This window comes from Eretmochelys imbricata, chromosome 4 (genome assembly GCF_965152235.1).
Source record: "Eretmochelys imbricata isolate rEreImb1 chromosome 4, rEreImb1.hap1, whole genome shotgun sequence".
NCBI classification, from domain to species: Eukaryota; Metazoa; Chordata; order Testudines; family Cheloniidae; genus Eretmochelys; species Eretmochelys imbricata.
The window spans coordinates 81,848,474-81,869,631 of record NC_135575.1 but is presented as its reverse complement, the minus strand read 5'-3'; the positions used below and the strand labels follow the sequence as shown (position 1 = coordinate 81,869,631).

General features: G+C 39.6%; 1 protein-coding gene across 10 annotated transcripts in view; it reads right to left on the bottom strand.

The window, feature by feature from the left end:
- TENM3 (teneurin transmembrane protein 3) overlaps positions 1-21,158 on the bottom strand; it is a 468,379-nt gene that overhangs the window by 118,275 nt on the left and 328,946 nt on the right. For 8 of the 10 annotated variants that reach the window (XM_077814520.1, XM_077814521.1, XM_077814523.1 and 5 more), the window contains 2 exons: positions 17,212-17,334; positions 8,461-8,675 (listed from right to left, as the gene is read on the bottom strand). In XM_077814520.1, the coding sequence (XP_077670646.1) occupies positions 8,461-8,675; positions 17,212-17,334 (338 nt within the window). Of the gene's footprint in view, positions 1-8,460; positions 8,676-10,831; positions 10,849-17,211; positions 17,335-21,158 lie in introns of all 10 variants that reach the window. The other 2 variants (XM_077814528.1, XM_077814529.1) reach the window with 1 other exon arrangement.

The following is a 21,158-nucleotide window of genomic DNA, read 5'->3' as shown; positions in this document are numbered from 1 at the left end:
TATTGTACAAAGTAAACCAAATACCAAACGCAAAGTATAACAGGTTGAAAATGCACAAGGCAGTGACAGAAAATACTGTAGTTCAGATTAAAACTCTCTTCAAAAGCTATCACAAAATTTTATACTTCGTTTTATTAATAGCAACAACTACATGAGGGCGGGGAGGACTATAACATCTGAGTTGCCACAAACACTGGCGACAAAGAGATTTATCATCTGAAATCCGCATATAAGACTCTATCCACAAACGCCTGTTAACACTAATGGCAGCTGTTTGGTCAATTCTGCACATTCAGAGGAGAAACCCTGGGCAAGATCTTCACCTGGTGTAAACTGGTATAGCTCCATCTAGTCAATGGACCTACACTAAAAGTTTATACTACCTGAGGATCTGGCCCTATATTGCTAAAGATTTCTTTTCTGCATTTGTCAGGTAAATATTATATCATATAACAAACAGTTACCACCTATTAACTTTAAGGATCAGTTTCCTATAATAAAGAGTAACTTGGTTTCCACATTCAGTCCATTTCATTTTTTCTCTGACGTGTCTACTGTGTGAGGTGAACTACTATATACAAACCTTCAATCTTCCTACATATTTGAGATATCACTCAAATGGTATTTCATTCAAGGTCTATTTAGGTAAAGGCCAGTGTATGAAACCATTGATTCACGTAAGTTGTGATAAAGCCAGTTATTGTGACTGGAGAATCAGTGGTTTTATGTACTGACTTATGACCTTCAGAAACAGCTCCCTGCATAGCATAAAACAGGATAGTCTTAATCTCTGGACAGGATCTAAGCACTGGAATCCTCCTCTCCTGAAACTCTCCTTGGTTGTTAAAAACACATGATATTTTAGAATGTTGCTCTGCAATAAATCTGAATTATTATCCCAACACCATTCAAAATGTAGAAGAAACGCATAGATCATATGCCTTTACCAATACCTGAGCCAATTTCCTTTCAGCTATGTCTCAACAACCATAGTAGAACTTAACATTATTAGTATGGGCAGAAGCTAGTACCTTGATATGTTGTCACCTTGAATGTTCAAGCAATGCCACATGAAAACTAATGCAACTATTTTGGAAAAACTCTGCTAATTTAAAACCATTCAATGTTCTCATTTGTCAGAGAATTAAATACTTATCTTAATTCATGAAAGATATGAAAACTGTCTCTTTTCCCCCTCAAGTACTCACAAACCCTTCTATCTGATCACAATACCTAATATCACTGACAGAAGAAAGAAAAAGATCTCCATTCTGAGTTTTAGCTGGTTATTTATGGACAATATGAGATTTTTTCAAATTACTTCAGAAGGACGCTTCTTGTTGTAGGACAATCTCAGTTGAGAACACATTTTTGATCTAGGAATTAGAGATTGTACTACTTAATTGACCACAAAGAGTATACCGATAGCTGACAGGCATAGCATAATTAATCATTTTAGAACTATAACGTAATAAAGATTTATGTTATTATATGGATAGTATTTCTGAGGTTGAATTTTTAAAAGCCATGTATATGGATGTCACCATTCGTTCCACCTGCAGCAAACAGGCGTAATGTGGCTTAAATCCTATGAAGACTGCTTCGTAAATTTAGGATTGGGGTTGTGAAAGGGCATAGACTGGAAAAACAATGACCTTTATGTGCTAAAAACACTTTCATTTTGTTCTTATCCTATGGGGATAAATTAATTAGCTTTATTGAGTATAAATGGGATGATCTGCCTACCCCTCTACATTCAGTTTTGCTTTAAGCCACCAAAGTCCTTTGTTATTCTTAAAGTCTCCTTAAATAAAAACATATCGATTCTCTGGTTGCAATGAAACTGACATTTTTAGAAAGTGTCACAAAGACTTTCAGACTAGCATTGATTGGATTTGAATGGACAGCTACTATCAATTATTTCTGGTTGACTTATTTATAATTCCCCAGAAACAGAGAACTATAAATCTAGGGATATAAATCACACACACATATTAGTAAGCACTGAGGCCATCATTCTGAAACTTGGGTGCCTAAAGTAAAAAAAAAAAGAAATACTACCTGAAAAACCACTGTTCCTAATTATGTTATATTGAAATATTTGTTAGATACTATGTCACATAAGTAACAGTTATTTACCCTCAGAAACTGTGGTTCTTTGTGGTGTGTTGTCCAGGTGTTGAATCATGCCAGAATGGTCTTGAATGCAGTTTTGGTACTTTTTTGGGAGCCAGAATGAGCATTCTGATACTTAGAGTACTATCACCATGACTGCTTCTGAGCGATAGTACAAAGCATCAGAAGTGTATTATAGCACGTTTTTGGTTTTTTTTTTAGGACTCTACCACTGGTGTTCCCCATATTTATTCCACTGTTGGTGTATGTGTGCTCATTGCACTTTAGTCTGGATTGTTTTGGCCAACAGTGTTCTCGAACCTCCAACAAAGGGCATAATGGGCGGGGCAGCCCCAACCACGCTTCAGTCCTTTTGCCATACAGAATCTTGATGTTAGTAGTAGGTATTGGGGTGGGGGAGGGATGTGATAGTCATGAAATAAATATATGGACAACATAGCTTGAAGAATCACACTGCAGGATAAGTAACCATTTCTTCTTCTTCTTCTAGTACTTGCTCATACATATATTCCACTCTTAGTGACTCACAAGCAGTGACCTTGATTGTAGGAGATGGGTGCTAAGAGTGTAGCTAAATAGTTATTGTAGGACAGCCCTGCCAAAATTAGCATGATAGAGTAGTGCTAGGTAAACGTATGTACTGAAGACCACATAGCTTTCCTGCAAATGTACAGAATGGGAATATTTCTCAAGGAAGCAATAGAGGTTGCTTATGTCCTCAGAGAATGAAATGTGATTCTTATAGGTGGAATTACATTAGCTAATTCATAACAAAGTTTGATACAGGCCAAAAGAGTCTCAGCATTGAAATGGCCTGTCCTTTAACACTGTCTCCACAGGCTATGAATAACATGGAGGATACACTAAATAGCTTAGTTCTGTCTGTACAAAAAGACAGTACTCCAAAGACATCTAGGATGTGAAGCTTTGCCTCCCCCTTACTTGAATGTTATTTTGGAAAAAAATAAAGGAGTTTGCATACCCTGATTTTAAATGAAAGCCAGAGACTATTTTTGGTAAACAATTTGGGTAACCTCTCAATGACACCCTGTCCTTATGAAAACTGTATACAGGGGCCCTGCCAAGAAGAATTGTATCTCTCCTACTATTCTGGTTGATATTATTGCTACCAACATGGCTGTTTTAATGGAAAGATGAAACAGGGTATATCCACCTAAGGGGTTCAAGAGCTGGATTAATTAACCCTGTGAGGACAATATTTAGATCCCACAGAGGAGAAATTCCATTACACTTTTTAAGAGTCTGGCCATTGTGGGGCATCAGAATGTAGAATGTATTGGATGGCAAAGAGCTGAGATGGCTGCTAGACAGATGAACCCTCAATGAGCATACAGATAGTCCAAAGTTCTTTAAAGTCAGGAGATGGTCCAGTATGTCTGGAATTGAGATGGTGAGAAGTACTGCTGTGAACAGATACTCAATCTCTTCCATTTAGCAGCATGTGTCCATTAGGCTTTTCAACCATGGATCAGGGTATTTTGTACTTCCTGTTGAAGTCAGTCAGCCAGCATCTATGCTTTGAGGTGCTGGGAGCATGAGCTGGGATCAAGCACTTGACTGCATCTTCATCTCTGCAATATCAGGTCTCGTTGGAGAGGTAAGTGTATCAGAGATTATTTAAGTCTAAGTAGCAGAATTGCCTTAGTTAGGTAGGAGCAACCATGATCATTCTGGCTGAGACCTGCCTGAGCACTTTCTGAGAACATGTGGATTAATGGACTAGTGGTGGGGGAGCGTGTGTGTACAACAAGCTTGATGACCATGGACCCCCTCTGGAACAAAAGTGTCCACTCTTCCTGTTCTCTCTGGTGGCAAAGAGGTATGGTGGGATGACTCCTGCACCTTCCTTCCCCCTGAGTAATATGTCTTGAATTATGTCATCATTTATGGACCACTCATGGTTACTTGAAAATTGTCTGCTGAGGTGATCTGCTAGCATGGTCTGTGCATCCCTAGCAAATGAACCACCCTCGGAATAATTTCATGATGAATACAGAATGCCCAAGGATAAAGCATGCCTATAATATTGTCTGTCATGATTTGTATGTTAGTCCTTTTAGGACCGAAAAACTGAGCATGCTGAACAAATGGCTCTTAGCTCCAGGATATTTATGTGGAGTCTTACTTCCTGAGGAATCCATATATTTTGTGTTTGGAGGGCACAAATTAAATGGGCCCCCTGTCCTAATGTGGAGGCATATGTCACCAACACCTTTGTAGGTAGCGAAAGAGAGAATGGTACTCCTTTGCAGATTTTTAGTGGGTTCAGCTGCCAATTTAATGAGGACAGGACTTGTGGTGTCCTGTATACTAGCATGTTCAGTTGATGTTTGCTTGGCTGATATGCAGACTTCAGCCACTCCTGAATGCAATGAAAGTGAAATCTGGCATGCTGAATTAGGAAGGTGCAGGAGGCCACACATCTGAGACAAGTTCTCATTGGTGTCCTGGGCTGAGTTCGCAGGTGGGTTTGTAGGTTTAGTATGGCTTGGAATCTCTCTAGTGGTAGATAAGCCATTGTTGTTGTGGAGTCAAGAATGGTTCCAATGGATTCTATTTTTTGTGTTGGAGTCAGTATTACTTCTCTTCATTTACTTTCAGGCCTGAAAGGGCATATAAATGCAGAGTCTGCTGAATGCAGTCTGTTACTTGCTTGCGCAATTTCCCATGAATGAGCCAGTCATCTAGGAATGGGAAAACTTGGATTCCTAGCTTTTTGAGGTAAGCTGCTATTACTGCTAGGCATTTTGTGAAAATCCTGGGTGCTGTCAACAGGTTGAGTGGTAACACACTGTACTGGTAGTGGCAATTGCCCACTTGAAATGTCAGATATCTTCTGTAGGGTGGGTGAACCGCAATAAGAAAATGTGTGTCCTGAAGGTCAAGAGTTATGTACCAATTGTTCCAGTGTAGGGATGGTATTATAGGAGCTGGAGTCACAACCCTGAACTTGAGCTTGTGAATTAAAGTGCAGAATGGGCCACCAATCACCTTTCTTTCTGGGAATCAGAAAGTAACGAGAATAAAATCCACTGTGTTCCCTGTGCTGTTTAGGAACTTCCACTGCTCTGATAAGAAGTGACTGCACCTCTTGATGAAGCCTTCTCTGTGAGAGGGGTCCCTGAATAGGGACAGAGAAGGTGAGTGGGGTGGAGGTGGATATAGAACTGGATGGTATAGCCCACCTCTATATCTCCAGGACCCATCAATCCATTGTGATGGTGCTCCAGAACCACAGATATGAAATAAATTATTCCCAAATGGAGAGGATAGGACTTGAAAATCTGAAGGGATTTGCACTCTGCTCCTGACCAAGCAGTCAAATCTATTGCCTTGATGTTGATGGAGGTTGATGAGCAGAAATGGACGTGAAACCAGATGCCTTCCTTCTGTGCAATTTTAGTCTCTTTCAAGATTGTTCAGGCTGCCTATGCTGTGGGTAAAAGGATTACCTCTCTTGTGACTATGGCTTAAAGTGCTTATGCTTAGGTATCAGAGGGTAGACCCCCTTAGGGATCTCAGTGTTGCATGAGTCCTTTAGAGAACATAAAGCCCCATCTGTTTTTGCATTAATAAGTTAATCCTTTGCATGGGTGACCCTCAATTGTTATTTTAACTTTTTTAGGGATCCCTGAAGAGTGGAGCAAGGAAGATCTCTTTGCAACTGAGGTTGCCACCAATCTGCAGGCAGTAACTGAAGTATCAAAGGCTGCCTGGAGGGACATACACGATACAAGCTGACCCTCAGTGAAGATGGATTTAAATTCTTCCCTGTCATCTTGTGAAAGCTCAAATATAAATTTGGGTTTGGGATCCCAACTAATACAATCATATTTCACCAACAAAGCTTGGTAATTGGTGATTCTCACTTGGAGGTTTGATGTTGAATAATTCTTCTGACCGAACAAGTCTAATTTTTTAGACTTGTCCCTGTCTTTATTTACGCTGACTCTGATATGAGCTTTTGTTAACTGCTGCAACCATTAATGAACTAGGCAAGGATTGCATATAAAACTGCTCATATCCCTGGAAAGGAACCTAACAGTGGTTTGCTCTCTTTGACGTTTGTGCTAAAGAGTCAGGCTCTTACAGGGCATAATGGAATTTCTCATGCTTCCTCTCAGTCTAAGAGGTGAGTTTGTGCGTGAAACTTAGGTGTATTTTTCATTAAATACCTTTTCTTTAATTTTTCACCTTTATTTAAAACCAAGGAAATTAAAAAAGTAACTATAATGTTCAGATGGTGACATTAATTGCACAGGTAAAGAAATTCACAATGAATGCCCTCCAAAAACCTTAAAGACTAACAGATTTGTTTGAGCCTAAGCTTTTGTGGGTAAAAACCTCATTTCTTCAGATGCACCCATCTGAAGAAGAGAGGTTTTTACCCACAAAAGCTTAGGCTCAAATAAATCTGTTAGTCTTTAAGGTGCCACCGGACTCCTTGTTGTTTTTGTGGATACAGACTAACATGGCTACCCCCTGATACTTGACTCCAAAAACCTTAACTCTCTCCCCTTTCATTTCAACAGGGTATTTCAACATATGACCAAATAACAGGTAAATGTGAATTAGTACCTGGTAGATAGAGAGACAAGGTGGATTAGGTAATATCTTTTTTGAACCTGCTTTTGTTGGTGAGAGACACAAGTTTTTGAGCCACACAGAGCTCTTCTTCAGATCTGGTGGTCCAATAAAAGATATTACCTCACCCACCTTATTGCTTTAATATCCTGGGACTGACATGGCTACAACTACCCCGCATACCTGGTAAACAGTTCAGTATAATGTAATTAGGGATATCTTTCTTTTAAAAATCAGAATTAAAGAAATCTGCAATAATCTGAAATAATGCAATGATATGCAAACAAATAGTCAAATCTATGTTTTAAAATAAAACAAAAACAAAAACAAAAAAAGGAATGGAATTTTGAAGTTAGATTTTTTTATTGAAACCAAATGCAAGCATAATAGCTGATCTTCAATGCAAGTCCATTAATCTGCTTTGTTCAGAGGTCTGGACATGACAGACGCAGAATTTCTTATCCAGCATTAGAATCGCAAGAAGTTGCAGTGCTCTCCAAACTCAGTAATAGTTAATTTTCAAGAAACTGGAAAAAAGGTCCTCTTTGGTAGAGCATCTAGCCCAGAATTCTGTCTTCCGACAATGGCCAATGCCAGACACTTCAAAGGGAATGAACAGAACAGGACAATTGTCAAGTGATCGATCCCCTGTTGTCCAGTCCCAGCATCTGGTAGTCAGAGACTTAGGGACACCCAGAGCATGGGGTTGCATCCATGACCATCTTGGCTAGTAGTCATTTGATGCACCTATCCTCCATCAACCACAGATGAGAAAGCAGAACTTGGACTGAAATTGGTTTGAAGTAGAAGAAATTCACATTTGGGGGGTAAAATAAGATTTTAATCAGGGTTAACTCCAAATTATTGTCTCTGAATATAGTGAAGAGGAACTGCCCTTTCCCCCCCATACTACTCATCCAGAAAAAAATATTAATTAAATTGAATTATTCACACTAATGCTTAAATTGCACATTTCACTATAACTTTAGATGCAAATATGTAGTATGTTTATTACTGAACACAAGTGCATAACCAAATGTACAATGAAATAGCTCGTAAGAAATCTCTTGAGGGGTGAAGTAGAACTGTATTCTGGGATACTCTGGAGAAGTCTTAAGACAGGAAAATATCTAATAATAATTGATCCTTACAATCTTAGTTCACTGTATCCCATATACACATATTTCAATATATTTTTTAAATCAAATAGCAAAATGTAAATAGCATGACACTCACTAGTAGAACAAACAGAACCTCTGTCAAAAAGGATTTTTTTCAACTTGCTTGTAACTTTGCCAGCTTTGCTTTTTGGTAGACAAACCCAGGAGAGCAAATAAATGCACGACTATAGCATGATACACTAGTTTATTCAAAAGTTAAAAATATGGCCATGGACCACAGTACAGGAAGATAACTGCATTAAATGTCTCTTTATGATAGGCATCATCACTGAAAACAATTATCAGATTTGATCATAAAGCCAAAAGCTTTCCCCACACTGCAGATTTTAAATTCCAGAATATCGTTTAAAACGGCACTTATATTAAAATGACGATATATTTTTCATGTAGTGTAAGATCAATATATAAAATGGAAAGTAAAAATTAAAAAAAACAGGAAAAAGGAAAGGCTACAATCCTGAGAAACACAACTCTTAAAAAGATGCAAACTGGCAGTTTTCAATACTATTATCTTGCTTTTAATGAAAGCAGTTCTTACCTGGGTATGTGAAGGGGGTAAGCCTTTTCGGCCATATACTCCAATCAATGCATCTTTCTGAAGGGAGATATTGAATTTTAGAAACTGTGGCTGATCAATGAAGAGCTGTGATCTCCAGAAGATCCCCGGAGGAACCTCTTGTATTGCTCTTCGGCCTATATCAAGTTCTCCAGAATCTATAGTGTTGTTTTCTTGTGCAAATCCCCCTAATTTTACTAAAAGGTTAAAAAAATATTAAGAGATTAAACATTAATACCCACTTTTTGCTCTCAGTCTTCTTTTAAATGAGCTGTCAAATATTTAGACTCCTCTCAGATGAAATGTTACTTGAGAATCTTTCTGAGGATATTACAGATCCTGAGGAATTCACTCAAGTGGAACTAACAAAACAAAGATCTCACAGAAATACCTTCCAAGTCAGAATGCAATGATTTAGCTGAGATATATCTATTAAAGAAACTGTTTTAGGATCATCCCTCAGTCTTGATCATTATGAACATAATTATCTTGCAAAGTACGTGTCTTGTTATTTCTTAATGAGGATTAACTATGGTGTTTATCAGTCCTAATAAACATACAGTCACACTATAAAGTGTAAATTAAGGGAAAATGGATTATACAGCTTTTCAAAGCGATGCTCATGTAAACAACAAAAACAATCAGCAGAATTGATAAGTGCAATTTTCACTAAATTAAATAGAGCATTCATTTACATTCTCTAAAGTATTTTTTACAAAGTCAATTCAGTTGAATGAATACAAACAAACAGACCCTTCCCTGTTTAAATTATGGATGAAACAGCCAAAAAATTCAGATTCAACCCCCACAGAGTTAAGAACAGGGATATTGTTCAGTTCTTTACAGAGATAGGTTCATGCCTTGACCCATATTACACTAAACTATGGATATGTTTTTACCTGGAAACTTAGTTCAAATAGTCTCCCACAACCCAATCCCATCCCACCCCTGCCCTTTTTCTGCTTTAGGGCACTTTCCAAAGCATGCACCAAATCCTGTGGCATGATGAGTGCCCTCAATTCCCACTGAAGTTAACTGGAGTTGTCCCATTACTTAATTAATCTTCAAAGCACCTTGAGAAGTAGACAATTATAGAGTGATGTTTAACATGAGGCAGACAGGTTGAATGACTTGCTCAAAGTCACAGAAAATGCTACTGTTAGAACTAGGATTAGAGTTTAGGAGTCCTTGGTTCCTAGCCTTTTGTTTCTATATCTATTGTGTTCTTTGTACAAATGTCGCTCTCTACTTATCGCACACTTAATAAAGCACTTTTCACAAACATCAAAATGATGTACATGAAATATAAAAATAAAGTGAGGAAAGGTAAATTATAGTAAACACACAAAACAAAAGTTTTATGACTTTTAAGTTTTAAACATTTAAAATAAGAACGCATTCTTTTCTGTGTCTGTACAGTGCCAACTCCTAAGGCCTTTTGGCATATCACTATTTCTACTACTAGCAACAAAGAAAGTATTTAAAAGACAAAGAAAAAGGTCAGCCACAATCATGGCACCGATATCCCGCTCCCTTAATTCTGCAGATTCTCCATGGTATTGGGAATCTTCTGACAAGTATACAAACAGAGCAAGAAAGGTGAAAAGAAAGTTGCATAAATATCCAGTGTGCCACACCACACCATGGGAATGCTCTGCAGAGAGGATTCTGAAAGCTGTGAGGAAACCCTACAGTGTGGTTCTAATGGTCAGTGGAATGATAAAAAGGGGCCTCTTCACATATGGTCTTGGCCTCCAGTACTTCTTGGCTCTTGCCTATTCTAAGAGGGGAAGGGGAATGCTTGCCACTTCCATGGATCTATGCCGGGAAAACTGTGAGGTGAATCTTGCTGAGAGATTTCCTCTCTCCTGGCTTCCCTTCTGTGGAAAGGATGAGATATGGCTCACAAGACCAACCATGTGAAGGCCTGGTACAGGTAAGGCATGAAGGGAGAAACAGGGGAAGTTTCCCACCACTTGGAACCAGGAAGATAGAGGTTCACAAAGCCAACAGAAAGAGTGGAGACAGGGCTGATGCTGGAGGAACTTGACCTGTGGCTAAAGAACCAAGTGGTGTGAGAAGTCATAGACTGACTTGCAAGTGTCCACAAACTGAATAACAACATACCTTGTTGGCACTGATAAAACACAGCACAGAGGGATCTGATGCTGAAGTGCATAAACTTTCAGCCAAAGCACTTGATGTCAAAATAGCCAGTACCAGACTTTAAGGAGATGATACTGAGGCACACAACATCTCAGCAGTAGACACTAAAGCTCTGAGTACAGGAGCATGGGAGACACCAGAGACCAAAGAGGCCCTTGACACCGGATGCAAAAGCAGAAATGGCAACTCACTGGCCATGGTATCAAGAAGAGTCATGTGACTCCATTTCTTCTCTCTCTTCCTTAGCTCTGAGAAGAACAGTGGTATGGAAGAAAATCCTTTGAAGACTCTGTATGTCTGGACTCCTCATTAACTCGCTAGCAAAGGCAATGTAGCTTAGCGCAGGTAAACCCTTTACACTCACGGTGCCAGACTTTAGGGAATGCAACCACGAGGCTGATGAATTTCAACAGCGTTAACTAATACTAAGCATCAGACCTTCCAATATTGTTGAGTTCCTATGCATCAAGCCTGTTTCAAGCACAGACCCTGTCTGATTGCCAGTTACTAAATTCACAGACTGAGACCTGGATTTCAGCTTCTCCAGATTTTGGTACTGGGGACAAGACCCACATAGCAACCTTAAGTGAAACCTGAAGCAGCTGTCTCAGGCTCTATGACCCTGTCTGGATTAGGAGAAAAGACATTTTTAAAAAAACCATGTTAACTAATTCATTTTAACTAATATAATTTAAAACTCTAGAGCAAACAAGACAAGTTGTATTTTAATAAGCCTTAGCTAGTCAAGGTGATCCTTGACGGGAGCAATGTGTAGCAGAACTGTAGTGTAGACACAGTCAGAAAGCAATATATATTTTTATCAACTTACTTTCTTTTTCAGTACCTAACCTATTACAAAGTTTCAACCAAACCAATGTAAATGCACTACAACATGGTTGGCTGATGCCAAATTGGCTGAACACGAGTCTAGGCAGCTATTTAAAAAACTGACAATATTCGGAATGTGACTATCCTGTCTTGCATGACTTATTTCCACAGCTATTCATCATTTAATGCAACAAACTGAAATAACTTTCTTTACAAACTTTTAGAGTATAAATAACTGGATTACATTTTTAAATGCTAGTTGAGATCACAGACTAATCCTTGCCATTTTTTGAATGTCAAAGATGACTAGAGATTGCTCCTGAATTAAGCAGATGTTGAAGCACTATCAAAAGGTGTACAACAAGGACTTACATAGCTATGTTTCAGTGGTAGTGATGTCACTGAAAATGTTTAATCTGCAGGATCAACAAACCAATTGATGTTCTGTTTTTCAACTTTAAGAGACTGTGGAACATCTGATCTTGAAGAATCCAGATATACATATTTTCTACACTAACCAGGCCATGTATGAACCCTTTCTATCTTTCTACTTAGCAATTTTCAACAACACTGACATCCTACTCCAGCACATTTAGCTGCTTGTTTCCTACCACTTCCTCCAACTTTAGGCATGTTGAATCTTATACATTCACACACTGATGTTTGGTAATCACTAAATAATAAACACTTATTTGCAGAACTGACCAGCAACTTTCACAATGACTACATTTAGAATATCAACAATCTTCTGTGAAGACTGAAATAATAAGCCGAGCTAGCCAGCTTTGTACAGACCCACTTTATCAGATGTCCTGCCCACCCTTTCTGAAGCTTCCATGTTTTAGCAAACCAGTTCCATCTAGCAGATAACTCCACCCGTTCCATTTACTCCACCAAAAAAAAAATAGGAATCGATTGCAACTGCTAGCCACATCCCTTTCACTCCACACTAATCAAATCCTCTCTCAATCATTATTGACTCCACTCACTTCCCTTCCCAGGAATGGGGCTTCTATACTGTTCTCTAAATTTCCTATTGTTTCTTAATAGGCATAGAAAGATTCTTGATGTTCCCATCATTTCCCTTTTAACGTTTTAAAATAATTGAAGTCATCTTCCACAGATGGAAATTATACCCTAATGTTTCTCATTTCAAAAAATTTCAAATATACATCATGTTCTTTTATATAATTCAGTGACAGAAATTCAGAATATGTAAACACCTGAAAATACCTGCAAATTCTTTTCTTCCAGTCTCCCCCAATTCCCTCCCCACCTCAAAACAAAACAAAATGCAAAATAAATAAAAATTCAGAAAGAACACTTCTCCCAGGAAAAGCTATTTTTTCTTCACAACCTATTATCTACAGCTATATATATATATAGGCACCTTAAACAGAATACTATAAACAAAAATATTGGTAAATTCTATTTCTAATCCTTAAGATTATGTTGTACAAAAATCTCAACTAAATAAATATTTAGTAGGCTCTACTAAGATTTGCACAAGAAAAATGAATCACATGTGTTGTCAGACTACTTTCCAAATTTACATGAAGTCAGAAAATACTATTGGAATATTTACCAAATAGCTAACACCTTCGTTAATCTAGGAAAGAATTGCTTAAAATATATGTCCACAATGTAGAATAAAATGAACCAAAACATTAAGAGACTAATAGTGACTGTTGTGGAGTGTAATTGATGATATACTTCCAAGTCTTTCATAGGCACACTAATTAGAATACTGGGAAGCAAGGTTAGATTTATAACCAATCAATAACACACCCTCCAGTTCCATGGCATAACCTTGGATTCGTACCACCTACTATGAGATGTCTGAGATAATACTGTACAGCCTTCTACAAATAACCACATGTCATAACTTAACACTGCTGGTAAACTCCACAGACATCACACCCAAGTGAAATCAAAATCGTCCTTGCAAATGTACCTTTCTGGAAAAATCAATATAGCATCTAATTAAGAAACTATTACATATTTCATTAACATGAAGTACTGTAAACAATATCAATACAAGTTCAATAGATATTCATGCTAGTTACAGTAATTATAATGTATTTTAATTCACATATAATTTTTTAGCTGATTTCAAATTTTCTAGTACCCTGATGTAGACAACTTTAAATATGATTTCTATGGGAAAATGGTACATTAAGAGAAATGAGCTAAAATAAAAAAATGCAGTTTCTTCATTTTATAATCAAGAAAGCAGAAACAATTTCAAGTTATTTTTGCTTTGTATAGTTTTCTATTACATATATAAAATGATGTCCACCAGCATATGGTAAAGAACGTGCCCAATTCTTACAGCAAAACAATCAAAGCTAGGACTCCTATTCTGCATGCTCAGCTCTGACATGTGTTACACAACCTCTCTATGCCTTCTTTCACCTATATGTCAAATGAATATAGTACCTACCTTCCTCACATATGTCTTTGTGCAGGACAATGAATTGTTTGTAATGCACCTTGAAGTCCTTAAATAAAATTAAACAAGTTCATTTAAAACCCTACTCCTGTGTCACTTGGAATCCTCCTTTTTATGCCACCTAATGCAGTACCACACTGTGCCTGGGGGAGTGAGTGGTATGTTGCCTATATTTCATCAGCAATATAAGGAAAGTCACCTGAAAAAGCTTTAGAAAAGACTGTTCAGATAATCCAGTGTTGTCTGACAAAATTTAAGGATGATTTAATATGTTTTTATTGTTGGCTAATAACTAGATCTGATTTCTACATGAACTTACTTTGGAGGTGAAAAAGTGGCATTTTATAGATTAAGCTCTGCTAATTTGCAGCGTCTATACTTTTGACTGGTGAGATAATAGTTAGCAGTTACACCACTATGGGCTGTGCTATCCTTCTGACCTAAGCAGAAACAGGACTGATCAGGGTTTAGATAAAAGCCCTCCAAGGAAAACTCATGTGCCATAAGAAGCAGAACTGCAAATTCAGTAGGAGGCCCTCTTGCCTCTGAAGCAGAGCTTCAGCATGTAAGTAGGGCAGTGGTTCAGAACTGGTGGCTGGCCCAGACCCGGACCCCGGAACTTGCAGGGCTGGGCAGCTGCCCTGACCCCTGCCATGCAGGGTGCGCCAGCTGCCCCAGACCTGGACTCCGGAGCCAAGTGGCTGCCACGGACCTTGCAGGGCTGAGAAGCTGCCCCAGATCCTAGAGCTTATGCGGCTGGGCAGCTGCCCTGGAACCTGCCACGTGGGGCAGCCAGCTACCCCGGACTCCCACCATGCAGGGCAGGGCGGGCCAGCTGTCAGCCCTGGACCCCTGCCGCATGGCTGTCCCAGACCCCAGAGCTCATGGAGCTGGGCAGCTGCCCTGGACCCTGACCCCGCAGGGCTGACCCCTTCGAGCTGGGCAGCAGGGCAACTCGGACCCCTCTGAGCTGGGAAACTTGGAACCTGGCAGACCTGGGCATGTGGGCGGCCTTTAGCACACAGCTGAGGTAGGCCACAGCTGTGTGCTAATTGGGCCGCATGTTGAGAACTGCTGCATTAGGGAATGCTGTACTGTGGGATACTTAGTTTTCTGGATGATTAGCAAATCTCAGGCACTGACCATTTGTTCACTAAATATAATGGCAATTTTCAAGAGTGAATATGTTAGCCCTGGTGCCCTGGCTAAATTCCATACTCAGTAATTATATTCCGCCTACTTAATATTCCTTTTGCAGTTTAAAATGGATACTGTATTGTCGTTCTTTCATGTAGTGTTGATGTATGCTATTGAATGACTATTGCCTTCCAAATCTACAGGTGGTATCATTTCAGTAGTGGATGAAGCAAACCTATACTGAATTTACAGGATTTGGGGATCTCCAGAGGAAACAAAAACGTGAGTCATCATAATTTGATAGCTCATGCAACTCCCTATTATCTCTAAAGGAAAGGAGTTGTGCTCAGTCTTTAATATGCCAAAAAATGAAAATGACGATAGTGTCAATGAGAAAAATGTTTTATATAAAAAAGAACACTGGCTAGTCCCAGCTGAAGAATGCAGCAGTAGAAACCACTGCCACAGCACATATATTCATTAACAATACAATAGCTTCTTTCTATTCCTTGTAACAAGTAAGAAGCCATCCATATAAGGATAGAGATAATGGATACGTAAATACAAATCAAAGACACTCGGCAAAAAGAGAAGAGAAAAGAAAGAAGCACAGTGAGCCTTACAAGACAGGCTTTATAGGCCTAAAGAATGACAGAAAGAGGGAACTGAGCTATGTCATTTCTATAATTTGGAGTTGTGATATCTTGAAAAAGTTTTGGGATGGCAAATGCCAGCAGAGACTTCCTCCTCCTCAGTAATGAGGAGATCAGCAGCACCTTGTGAAGATGGATTTTTTTTTTTTGCGGTAATGAGGCAAACACCATTTAAATCAAGTTTTCCATTCAAAATAGGGTTGCCAACCCTCCAAGATTGGCTGGGAGTCTCCAGGAATTAAAGATTAATCTTTAATTAAATATTATGTCATGCGAAGAATCTTCCAAGTATACGTCCAACCAAAACTGGCAACCCTAATTCAAAGACTATTGATTTTAAAGACTCTCTTAGCAAAAGGTGTGCAGACTTTTAAAGGTTTAGAGACTCTTAAAGGGCAACATGAAAAAAAGACTGATAAAATATAATCTCTTTATGTGGTTTGTATTTTAAAAGCTCCCACAACAAAATTAATATAGTAGATTGACTTTATATATAGCTGATTGAAAAAGACTCAATAACATACCCTAAATGCGTTGGGGAAACAGAAGAATGTACCACATATGACTTACTAAACTTCAGCCAGAAGTAAAAATAAAACTTGAATAATATAGAGGGGAAAAAGGTAGGTTTTTTTAGGTAAATAGGTAGTTGATAGCAAGGTCATCACAACATTTGCAGCACACACATTAATGTATTCACTCTTGCCAAGCTGTCCCTTACATGGAAATTACCACATAGAGGATTCAGAAATCAGCAAGTTCCTCCTCACAGAGTTTTGTCTCCATTTGCTCAGGAGTACAGAACAAAGAGGGGTTTTGGCCTTGAAACTATCCAGATCTAATGGAGACTACCAAGACTACAGCCAGTATATGGAAGGCCTATTCCTCTGGACTAGCTCTTCCAGTCATCTCCGGCTCCCTGACATTGTGGCTCTAACAGCAGGCACGGTTCCAGAGAATCCCCATCTTCCTACAATCAGAGGCCCCCTGAACAGGGCTTCTAAACTTTGGAGGAGGAATGCAGCTAACTTAGTACTGACAGGGTCAACATTAATTTATCTAAAGGAGATCCAAAGGGTTGCTGGGATGCAATGACATCTCCACGTCTCTTCCATCCAGCCCTATCTAAATTCCCTGTCTTCTCTAGCTGCACAGGCCAAACTCTACAAGCCCAGAGGTTTAGCCTATGAGAACTGCCAGACGGGTGGTGCTGCCCCTTTCTACATCTGTAGGTCAGGATTTACCGGATCCCACTCCCTCCATCCATGTGGTGGGAGAGATGATGTGGTCCATTACAATCTGAATAAAACTTTAATTGTTTACCTCTACTGTACAATTTTTTTTAATACTGTGGTTTTTTAAAATGGCTTTATAATTTCACTAGAACTACATGATTATGGTGGAAAAAGATGAGGATGGAAAACGAAGTGATGTAAGTAGAACACAAGTTCAAGGAAAGGAAATGTTAAAAAAGAAACTGAATAAAGTTAGTCTCACCATTTTCACCAGAAGGTAACGATACAGTGTTTGTTGGCAAGGTATCAGCATTCACTTTTCCGTTCTCAAATGTGTCATTTTCAGTCTGTTGTAACTGCCAGTTGAGGCCAAAGAGATGCATTGCTGGTGATAAAAAACACATACTTTTTAAGGAGTTTGGTGCTCTTAACTGCAGTGTCAAGTGATAAATACATTTTTGACAACTCACTCTAATAATAAGAAAAGGAGTACTAGGGGCACCTTAGAGACTAAGCAATTTATCTGAGCATAAGCTCTGAAACCAGTCACTCTAATAATGACATTTCCATGTTTTTATGGCAATAGCAAATTGTGTATTAAAATATACAACAATAGGAACAAGCGTTTACAGCAGAGGTGAGCAAACTACAGCCTGAGGGCCACATCCGGCCCGTGGGACCCTCCTGCCCAGCCCCTGAGCTCCTGACCCGGGAGGCTAGCCCCTGGCCCCTCCCCTACTGTCCCCCCTCTCTGCAGTCTCAGCTCACTGTGCTGCCAGCGCAATGCTCTGGCTGGTGGGGCTGTGAGCTCCTGGGGCAGCGCAGCTGCAGAGCCCAGCCTGACCCGGTGCTCTGAGCTGCGTGGTGGCGTGGCTGGCTCCAGCCGGGCGGCGTGACTGTAGTGCCGCCAGCCACCGGTGCTCCAGGCAGTGTGGTAAGGGGGCAGGAGTCCCAGTGGGGGGTGTCAGGGGGTGGGGGGGAGGAGAGGAATAGGGGGCGGGGTCTGGGCCATGCCTGGCTGTTTGGGGAGGTACAGCCTCCCCTAACCGGCCCTCCATACAATTTCCAAAACCAGATGCAGCCCTCAGGCCAAAAAGTTTGCCCGCCCCTGGCCTACAATGTAATTATTCAACGACAGTTTATGCTGTAGCACCAAGCAATTGCTGTATGTGCAGTTTAGTAATATAGCAGTATCAATGAATTCAACTGGCAATAAGCTCCATTAAGTAACAATACCGTGCCTCTATGTCTCACACTCAGTCTAATCGCACACTTAATGCTCTCGCACGCTCATCCTGACTCTTGCACTACTCTGTCAACAGATAAAAGACAAAAGTCTGTGCCCCTTCTCCTTTCCATCTCTAAGGGCTTGTCTACATTACTGCTGGATCGGTAGGCAGCGATAGATCCAGTGGGAATTGATTTATTGTGTCTTGTCTAGATACGATAAATCGACCGCTGAACGCTCTCCCTTTCACTACGGTACTCCACCGGAGCGAGAGGCGCAGGCGGAGTTGATGGTGGAGCGTCAGTCATCAACTTACCGCAGTGAAGACACCGTGGTAAGTAGATCTAAGTACATTGACTTCAGCTACGTTATATACGTAGCTGAAGTTGTGTAACTTAGATCGAGTTCCCCTAGGGTGACCAGATGAAATGGACAAAATATTGGGACACTTGGGGTAAGCAAAAAAAAAAAAAAAAAGCGTCCGGAGCGGAGTTGCTGAAGCAAAAAAACCCAAAAAAACCGCCTGAGCAGCCAAAGCCGTAATATTGGGACAAATGGCTAAAAATCGGGAATTTATCGGGACGTCTGGTCACCCTAATTCCCCCCCACAGCATAGACCAGGACTAAATCTTCTGTACAGATAAATCACTTTATTTTAAAAATTAGGCTGCCTAATTGAGTTTCTAAAATAAATAATTCTGTTCTGAACAGCCAAGCAGGAGCAACCAAAGATAACAAGCAGCAGAGAGGAAGCATGCTCCAGACATTAGGGAGCTAGCCTGGGGACTCACAAGACTGTGTTCACTTCCCTAATCTGTCATAGACTTTCTGTGTGACCTTGGGCAAGTCACGTAGTCTGTCCCCACCTCCATCTGTAAAATGGGGCTATAGTATCCCTATCTCAGCGGGCTGGGATAAAGTTAAATATTGTGAGGTGCTTAGCTACTATAGTAATGAAGGCCATATAGTATTTGAGACAGTATATTGGGGGTACTCCATTCTCCCCCCACCTCTTTTTTGTAAAAATTGCAAGAACATAAGAAAGGCCATAATGGGTCAGACCAAAGGTCCATCTTCCGACAGTGGCCAATGCCAGGTGCCCCAGAGGGAATGAACAGAACAGGTAATCATCAAGTGATCCATCCCCTGTCACCCATTCCCACCTTCTGGCAAACAGAGGCTAGGGACACCATCCCTCCGCATCCTGGCTAATAGACACTGATGGACCTGTCTTCCATTAATTTATCTAGTTCTTTTTTGAACCCTGTTATAGTCTTGGCTTTCACAGCATCCTTTGGCAAGGAGTTCCACAGGTTGACTGTGCGTTGTATGAAAAAATACTTCCTTTTGTTTGTTTGAAACCTGCTGCCTATTAACTTCATTTGATGACTCCTAGTTCCTGTGTTATGAGAAGGAGTAAATAACACTTCCTTATTTACTTTCTTCACACCAGTCATAATTTTATAGACTATCATATCCCCCCTTAGTCGTCTTTTTTCCAAGAACAAGTTAAACTGTATAACTATTTACAGAGTAATTAGTCAAATTTATCTCTGGTATCATTGAACATTATTAATTAATCCCATTGTGTAGAGCTTCAAAGCAGAAAACTGATTTACACTAAAATTGTTCTAATGTCAAATGAAATTTTCTCAAACTTCTTAATATGTATGGTTTGTTTTTTCCCCAATCTTCCACACCATCCAAGCCTGATTTTATTTTAAACACTGTACACAAGCTTTGTAGCCCATAGTTTTGCAGCAGATGTTATCTATAAAGCACTATTCCCAGAGCGGAGATTGAAAATGATGCTGGTGCACAAAAGTGTTTTTGTAAAATAATGTAATAATGTAGGTTTAATTTTTTAAAAAAAACTATTAATATAAAAATATCAAAAAGCTAAATAATTAGGTATCATTTCTTCTCTTCTTCCTCTCTCTCACGCATCATTGTTACAGTCAATCTCATTTATCATTTCTGCACTCAGGGCACGCAACTTCATCCCATTTGGTTCAGTTTTTGATTCCCCAATCTATCTGTATTGACTCTGGGCCTGATCACGAAGTCCTTACTCAAGATTAGGCCCTCTGTAGGATTACACCCTCCACCAGTGCCTTCTGTAAAAAAACCAAAAAAGCTTTTAGTACTGTATGTTCCAAAGATTAAAGTCCTCCCTCCAGATAAATTATTCTCTTTGTTCCAAGTCTCTGACTCCACTATCACTCTCCTTTCTCAGACCTTTAATTGGCTGTCGAGGCCTGAAATCGTAGTGATCCTTGATCCTCAAACCTTATTTCTTCCTTTTCTTCCACCTCCCTTTTGTCTATAAATCTGCCCATCATCTTTGCCAGAAAATTGCCAGAATTAGCCCTTATTTTGACCCTGAGCTGAAATTCTTCATTATGTCTTAACTATGGTTCCTATTTGATTCTTGCACCTCTTTTAAATATGGTCTTGCTAAATTCCTAGGGCCAATTATATTTGCAGTTTTCCTGGTTCATTTCACTGGCTCCAATGGGGTTAAAGTACTGTAAACAGAACATAATTTAAAGAGGGATCTAAAATACTTCATGATCCAAAATGCTCCCAGTAGACTACTCCCCTACTCCAGTTAATAGGACTAAATCGTCTCCAACCTCTGCCACCTTTACTGGCTTCTTGTCATTCTCTGAATCTAGTTTTCTGTTTGGGGAAGAGAGCATCATTTAGTATGGGATAGAATGTAATATTGCAATCTGCCCTGAGTAAGAGGCAGTGCATAGTTGCTTCAGTTTCTGTGATCCACCTTACCATTCTGATCCCATTTTAGCTGATTCCACCCCTTGCTGATTCCACCCCTCCACAATGAAGATCTTAGCACTTTCCGTCATCCAACTGGAACTCTCTCCCTTCCCCATAACAATTAAAGAGGTGATTAAGTATAAATTTTAACACAAGCCCATTCTTTTTAAATTATGATCAAGTCTCTCTATAAAGCACTT